The sequence below is a fragment of the Sycon ciliatum genome, chromosome 4, assembly GCF_964019385.1.
Source record: "Sycon ciliatum chromosome 4, ocSycCili1.1, whole genome shotgun sequence".
Taxonomy (NCBI): Eukaryota; Metazoa; Porifera; class Calcarea; order Leucosolenida; family Sycettidae; genus Sycon; species Sycon ciliatum.
Genome location: NC_088646.1, coordinates 31,348,449 through 31,356,706, shown reverse-complemented (window position 1 = coordinate 31,356,706; position 8,258 = coordinate 31,348,449). Strand labels below are relative to the sequence as shown.

General features: G+C 46.2%; 1 protein-coding gene across 1 annotated transcript; it reads left to right on the top strand.

Annotated features, from left to right (window-relative positions):
• Window positions 1-3,666: 3,666 nt before the first annotated feature.
• Window positions 3,667-8,252, top strand: LOC135815630 (ubiquitin domain-containing protein 2-like). The gene is made up of 3 exons (XM_065328950.1): window positions 3,667-4,098; window positions 4,176-4,415; window positions 7,169-8,252. The coding sequence occupies exons 1-3, from the start codon at window positions 4,026-4,028 to the stop codon at window positions 7,594-7,596; spliced, it is 741 nt and encodes a 246-aa protein (XP_065185022.1). The 5' UTR covers window positions 3,667-4,025; the 3' UTR covers window positions 7,597-8,252.
• The last annotated feature ends 6 nt before the right edge of the window (window positions 8,253-8,258 follow it).

Here is an 8,258-nt window from a genome sequence, read left to right as displayed (position 1 = left end):
GTGAAGAGAAGGGGTCCTGTCTCTTGTCAGCGAGCATAGAGGTGACGCGCTTGAAGTAAGCGGAGGCGGACTTGCCGTAGCCGCCGGAAGCGCTAAACACAATGGGAGAGAATGAAGCGTGTTCTACTTCACGGAAGCATTTTTCGTACGCACGCCTTTTTGTTTTTGTTGTTGTGTTTATTTGAATTCGCAAACCACCGGCAGATCTGCCCAATGAAAAGGTGGCGAATGCAGATAGAAAGCAGTAGTAAATGAAATTGGGGACTGATGTAATTAGGATAGAGGTGGAGAAAAACTAAGCCAGCTGATCATCAAACAGGACGTTTGGTACTCTAGGTACTAAGGGTGTGCGGGATCATGCTGGCCTTTTCTCGGCCTCATGCTTCCGGTAGGTAGCCGTGATGGACTGCTGGCGGTTGGAGCGGGCGTGCGGGTTGAACACCCGGATGTCCAGTAGTGCCCGTTCGAAACGTCCACCCCAGAAACCCGATGCAGCCACATCCAGGTGGCCACCATCCTCGGAGATGGCGGAGCGGTGACGGAAGGTCTCACCGGTTAGTGGCTGGAGATGCGGCTCGACCTGGACATCATGGGCCACTTCACGCAGGAGAGATGCGGTGAGATCCCGTAGGTCATTATGCCGCATGGTGGGGTAGCCACCAGTTGGGCAAGACAGCGCGTGTTCCGGTGAAAACGCTTTGCCGCACACACATTCCGTTGGCAGGCCTGGAGGGGTCCAACCATACCGTAGCAGGTAGGCAGAGATGGTGGCAGCCGGGGGCCGGGGACGCCTTCTGCGGGCTCATCTTGTTGGAGGATCTTCTGCACGAGAGACTTGTCACTTGGTGATCATATGGTGATACTGGTATGCATGAAATCCTGGAACTGTGAGGCAAGAGTTACAAAGTAACAGTTTGAAGAGAGGATTACAAGCAAGAGTACATAACCCCCCAGAGTGTGCAACGCCTGATCCAGCTCTGCATAGGGTCTTGGTCGAGCGGAATCGGATCTTTGCGTCATAATACCGTACACATCTGAGGGGAACCCGGGGAGTCGCGGGTACTCTTGGATCAAAAACAATGGTGCCCTGCCTCGAGACCGGCCTTGCGCTGGTGTGAAGTGTACGCATGACATCAGAAGATCCGATTCCGCTCGACCAAGACCCTACACTATTTTGACCGCACTTTCTTCGACGTACGGGTTTTTAACCCTTTCGCGGCTTCAAATCGCTCCACCTCAGTACCCTCCTGCTACCAGCGCCACGAACGGGAGAAACGCCGCTAGGAGCGTGTTCGAGAGATCGAACATGCAACTTTTTCACCTCTCGTTCTCTCCTCAACAGGCGGCATGGGCAAGTCGGCAACAGAAGTGGACTTTTGGCGGCATATCAGTATTTGACCCGGGTCAACTGTCTTCATGTAAAGTCAAAAAAAAAGCTATAAGCGGATTGCCGGGCTCCTGTCCGACAAGACGAACAAGTGAGTTGAACAGACTAAATACGTACCTTGGAAGCATTGGTCTCATCTTGAATGCCCAGAAAACGAAGTTCATGGTGCTTCGGAAGAAGGCTCTGCCTCTTCCGCCGGATCTTACCATTGCATGCGGTGGTGTCGATATTCGACCTTCTGCCACAGCGCGTTATCTTGGCCTCATTATTGACCAACACCTCACCTTTGAGGATCAAGTCAACCATGTATGTACATCTGTTTATAAGAAGATAGGAGCATTCCGCCGCTGCCGCCGTACAGTAGACCACACAACTAAGCGAATATTTTATTTATCCCTCATCCAATCCACTATTGAATACGCCAGCAACTCGTATGCTCACTGTCTTACACCATCTTTATACTCTCGCCTTGTTACTTTAAGTCATATCAGCATGAAACAGGCTTTTGGTCTCCCTCGCCGTACCCCGACTGTCTTTGTTTTGCGGCACGCTAAGTTATACTCCCTCGAATCTCGTCTCAACTTGAGGCTTTTTATTTTTGTTTTCCGCTGTATTCATCAGCTTACAAGTCCTCTTCTTTCCTCAATGTTCACCCTCCAGTCAGCTGCTACTTGCACCGAGAGGCGCACTAGAGGGCAATCATTCTCTTCACTTTCTTTGCCCGCTGCTACCACTAGATATGGCATGTTCTCCATTTCTTTCCTTGGCGCTGATAGGTGGAATTCTCTGCCTGTCTCGTGTCGTTAGGTTGAGCATCTATCCGTTTTTGTTTCGCTCTGTAAAGAGCACTTAGGGTTCCCTGTAACAAGACGGCAACGTCTGTAGGGCCTTCCCTATCAAAATAATAAATTCTACTACTACTACTACTACTACTACTACGAAGGAGCCGTACAACCGTGTAATGGCGTGGATTCGCTGCCGCCTTGGCTTTGCTCTGGTTCGCTCCAGCATGGTTTGTTTGCGTGGTGCTCGGCGACGCCCCATGCGCGTCAGCGATGTGGCGGATGCATCTGCTACCTTGGCCGTTGCCGAGGCCCGCTGCCCTGTGTAACTGACTGCAAGTGGTTCCTAAATCAGTTCCTATTCCTCATTGTTGCTTCTTTTTTCCCCTCTAGTTTTCTTTTACGGTATTATAATTTCACGGAGAAGGCGGAGAGCCCGAACGTGTGCAGTTTTATATTTATTATTTGCCATGGCGACCCCCGTAAGTCCAAATAACTGGCGGGGCAGGGTTGGGCCTTTTTCTTTCTTCTCGGACTTCTTTTCACAGTTCATGACATGCTCACTGATGTTAAAAAATAAATAAAACATAAATAAATAAAAAAATAAAAAAAAAACACAGCTGGATCGGCGTTGCACACTCTGTACTGGGGGGTTATGTACTCTTGTTACAGGTCTACTCTCCATATAACGTAATCTCTGGGACCACGCAAAAATTATGTTATATCGAGAGTTATGTTATGTAGAAAACCGTGTGTAAAATACAATATGTACCTCAAAATGAAGGGTATTACAAGGCGGGTTCAATCGTGCAAACATATACACACTGTACCACCATCGACATCAGATACCATCAATGCTGCAGAATGTAATGCACATAGGCCATATAGGACTAAACTGGCTAGCTACGGCTACAGCTTGATTGTGCTGCGCACCTGAATCTACGTTGTATCGAGAGTGTACACGTTGGGGACTGCGCCGTAGGGTGCGTTATGCCGAGGTTTACGTTATGTAGGACTAAACTGGCCTAAACTGCCTAGCTACAGCTACCGCTTGATCATACCGTGCACGTGAATTTATGTTGTATCGAGAGTGCGCACGTCGGGGACCGCCGTAGCGTGTGTTATGTCGAGGTTTATGTTATGTAGGATTATGTTGTGTAGAACAAAATTTGTATGGCAGTGATGCTGTTTCGGCGCGGGATTTGGCTTTTTTATGTACTAACGAGGTTTATGTACAAGTGAGAGTTGTTATATCGAGAGCAGACCTGTACAAGTGTAGATCATGTACAATTTTTTGTAGCTGGGTTGACGATCCCCCAGCCGGCTAGCGCTAGGCCCTCCACATCCCTGCACGGTAGTGGCAAAAAAATCTACCGCGTCCGCGACTCCGCGCGTACCGACGCGTAAATAGTCGTACCGTACTCGGTCCGTAGGTCTTCTTTTTTTGTGATTGTCAAGCAAGGCAACAAGGCTGTAGGCTGTTTGTACATGTACATGACCTTGAGTCTTGACTTGTGCCATAATGTCAATGATGCCCCAGCTGGATTGTTGCTGACTTGCCACGATCTTATCCACAAAATCACCTTGAGAAGCTTTGTACATGACTGTCTGTAGTTTGTGTCATTTGTAGACACACTGTAAATGCGTAGGAACTGGGGAAGATTTCTTCGTAACCCTGTCAAGCACCTGGGACGTGCGTTGTCGTTTCTTGTGCAGTTGCGTTGTATAGTGCAGTGTGTGCTGTAGATAATATTGCTGTTTGAGTCAGCTGATCGTAGTTCTTCCGCCGTTTGCATTCCCTAAAATTTGTCTTGGAACTGTGAAGGCAGACTATGTGAGAGTAGTTCATCGCTGCTATGGGAAATTGCCTCAGTGCACCCAATGAAAGCAGACAACCGTACAACGACGACCAGCAAGCATCCGATGAAGGTTCGTTGAGTTTTGTACAATTAGCTTGTAGGTTTACTTGTTCCATGATTATGTTTGGGATTTTTTGTTTATGGTAGATGTAGCCCTTGGCAAGAATCGTCGTCTAAGTACGAGTCCTCCGCAATGGAGCCCAGAAGAACGAATGACTCGGGAGGAAGTTGAGTCGAAGCGAGCTGAATTCTGGGAAACATCTCCTGCTTTCGAAGGACGAAAGGAGATCTGGGAAGCGCTGAAAGCTGCTTGTGATGCTTTTGGAAATAAGGAGTTCGAGTTGGCACAGACTATTGTATCAAGCGCCGGCATATCTTTACCGCGGGGTAAGTGTAGCGTGTGCAGTGAAAATGAATAATTTATATTGTAGACTTACACACATGACTGTACATATCCGAAAAGTCAATTGTGTACTCGTGTCAGAAACAGGCAAGAAAGCCAGAGTTATGAAACTTGACCAGATATGGAGCAGGTCATTTGGCCCAAAAACTGCCAAAAGTGACTCTCACTACTGCTATTCAAAGACCTAACTCTTCAGCCCTAGCACCTCTCTATTGTCCATACCAACAGCTCTCCAGCTTGGAAAGTTTGTGATTATTAGCAAGAGTACATAAACCAGAGTGTACAGTTCTGCGGTTGGTTTGGTCCACAGCATAATTTTGTTGACATCACCATTTTGAGGACCGGTGGCGCATGTAGTACAAAGCATGCGCTGGGCGCCGACCTTCATCGAAAGTTTGTGTTTTTGACCCATTCAAAACGAAATATTTAACTTTTTATCCCGCTGCTTTAGCTTTTTATCGTACACGTTGTGCAGGATTACCTGTCCAAGTTCTGGCGGCCAAAGACTCGTAGTACATGCCCCGTGTGGTATGATTCATGATCTCCAGAAAAGTTAACGTCAACAAAAGAATTACACCGTGGGCCAATCCAAGCGGAGCTGAACACTTTTGTTTGTGCACTCTTGTGATTAGAGATAATGCCGGAGTAACAGCGAGGTTGTTGGTGTGCACATGAAAGATACAATTCTGGCCAGAGAAGCTCAGCCTCGTGAATGAAGTGGCACCGCGCTCGAATGCAATGAATAGCGTGTGTGGTGCTAGGGCCGCGTAGTGCCCTGCGCTACTTTATTCATGAGGTCGGATTTCTCTGGCCAAGCCTTTATGGGCAGGCCATGCACAACTCTGCCGGTCGTGCTCAGACACGATCTCGAGCTGGTTGGGAGGACCCTCAAGACCTCGGCAGATCTTGAGGAGCTGAGGAACATCGCCCAGAACCGCTACCTCAGCGGCCGGGTCCTGGAGAGATTTCATTTCACCGAACAAGACCGCACTTGGCATGATTACCTTCTCGCACAAGACTCAAGAGTGTGCAACTCTACATAGGTTTGCTTTATGGTCTGCTGACAGTGAAAATCACACCGTATGGGTTTTTGTTTGTGTCCAGGGAGTTTTTAGTTAGCAATTGAGTTAGTATCGCCCCATGAGTGTACAACTGCAGCCTATTGAGTCTGCAACGACAGAATTTCACATCACATGACAAGCGATACACACTCCTGTTCACACTTTCTGCACCCTGTACTGTCCCACAGATATCTACGGTCTCACTGCAGCGACAAAGAAATAATTGCGCCACTTTCGAATACTGTAGAACGGGTAATTGTAGCGACGCAAAAACCCTAGCGAATTTAGCGATCGACTCATTTTCACTAAAGTTTCAAGTCGCTAATCAGTTCAGACATTAGTAATGCACTGGTGATCCGTGAGTAAAATCGCTGCAAGTCGCTAAAATTACCCATTCTACAGTATTGTACTCGCCAAGTATGCCTAAAAAGGAAGTTCCGCGAAATCCGCGTACATAGAAAATGTGTGGAACTCCTGTTGGAAATTCAAATTCAGCAAGGTGGAATTTGTAGTTCATTGCATGTACACTATACAAGTCAGCTCAGTATGCACAAGCAGACTGTTCTGGCCAGTTCTGAGTGCCTGCGTCTACTGTAAAACCCGGTTTGAGATGTCTGTGTAAAGATGCGCATTCAGATGGGTAGCCAGGTAGCCACCGTTAAACTTTCTGCACATTATCATGCCAAAATTACAACTTTTTGGTCGAACTTTCCGGTTTTACAGTATACCGTATATCTCTGCTCTGTGTGACATTTTGACATGCAGTTACTGAGTAGTCGAAGACCGCTGGGGCTCAGGGTACCTAGCATTGTTCTAAAATGCTCAAATGTAAATCGTTTTGATAATTGACAGCTACACCATAGCTCAGTGGTCAGAGATGCGCGGTTATGCTGATAATTCGAAGTTAGCAAGGCATATTTTATTCAAAAAAGGCATTCACTTTACACTATACTGTAAAAGCCATACCGTATTATCTCTAATATAAGCACGGTCCTTTATTTTTTCAATGTACCTCCGCCCCGTGCTATTAATGGAGACGTTCCTTTATTGGAGACTGTTCCATTATTATTTCAACCTCATTTCAGAGGCATGTTGCCATGCCAATTGGATTCATGTCAGACACACACATTTAAGGGTTTTTCGCCGGTACAGATAATGAATTTACACAGTGTGCTTATAATGGAGACTGAGCACTTTATTTTTTGAATGCTGCCCCAAGGTGTTCTATTATTGGAGACTGTGCTTATATTAGAGATAATACGGTATATGTAACGAAGTGCTAACTCTAACGAGTTAACGAGGAGAAATCTGAAATCGTTATACAGAAATCGATACATATACTGTACTATTGAGCGTTGAGAATGAGTGAGAATCGTTACCTTTGTACACGTAAACTAGTCAATTTAGGGAAATCGTTATTATATGCGCCTCGATAGAATAATGGCTTTTACAGTACTGGTCAGTCCGGGGTGCGGGCATTTTGACATACATGTGCACAAAGTGTTTTGAGTACAGGTTTGGATAATTACTTAGAAGCTTTCCTCAACATTTTGTGATTCGAAGTATCAGGATTCCACCTGTAGATTGGTGTATCATGAAAAAAAAAAAAAAAAAATTAATCCATTCCTCCGGCTCTCCCGTGTGCCTTTTGGTTTTGTTGTCCTGTGCCAATGCAGGTACTCTGGCTGATGTTTATGATGAGCTTGGGAATCGCTATCGTATCCCTAACTATTGTCTTGTGTTTCCGCCTGATTCTCCTGGTCGTGGCACTTCCGAACCCTCTGGAGCTCCCCAGTCAACGGATGACTCAGGCAGTAAGCCAAAGCCATCAGCAGAGGCTGCATCTGCACCAGATTCCCCGCAAGGTGACAAGATCACTCTACGCATTCGCCTTTCCAGTCTAAAGGACGTCAAAATTAGTGTGCGGAGGACCGACACAATTGCCACAGTCAAGCAGAAGCTTGGGCAGATGGAGGGTTTTGATGGTAGCAAAGTCCGAATTTTCCTCACCGGAAAAATTCTACCTGATTCAGCAGTCATCTCAGCTATAAAAATTCCTAAAGGATTCTTGCTTCAGGCGCATGTGCCTGCATCTCCATCGTGATTTTAAAGAGATCGCTTCACAATTTTATCGGCTTTGTCTGACTCTGTGAAGAAGAGTTAGGTTAGTGCGACTTTGGCGATCTTTGTCTAACTCTGCACAAACATATCCATTCATGCTCTACAGGACATAACAAAATAGTTCCCATTCATTCCCACAAAATATGTCTTGAACACCCCGCATGAAAGCTGTTGACATATTTAATTCTCCAAATTCTAGTCAGCATGAGCCCAGTTTTATCAGTTTGCTGTGCTTTTTCGACTCGTCTCCCGTTTTAGTGCATCTAGCTGTTCCAAACCTCGCCCTGTACATATTACAGTGACGCTAAGTTTGTGCAGATTTGGTTTATTTTCAAGTTTTATTAAATTACTTATCCGTGATGTGCATCAACTTGACACGTGAATGGCCCTTTGTAGTCCTTGGTAGTTCTTTTAGCCGTACCGTGTAGATCAACATGATTATTCTCTGTATAATAGGATCTGTACCTGCTGAGAGCTGATGTGTATGTTTGAGGTGCCACACGCTGCTGATACTGCATGGCCTGCTCTTCTTTGTGCTTCTTCCCTTTTATAGTTTCTTTGCTATCTCAGTTCCGCATTTTTTGCAACTTTTCACCCTTCTTCAAAAAGGGAATCTGGAATTTGCATGTATCAAAATGATCCACG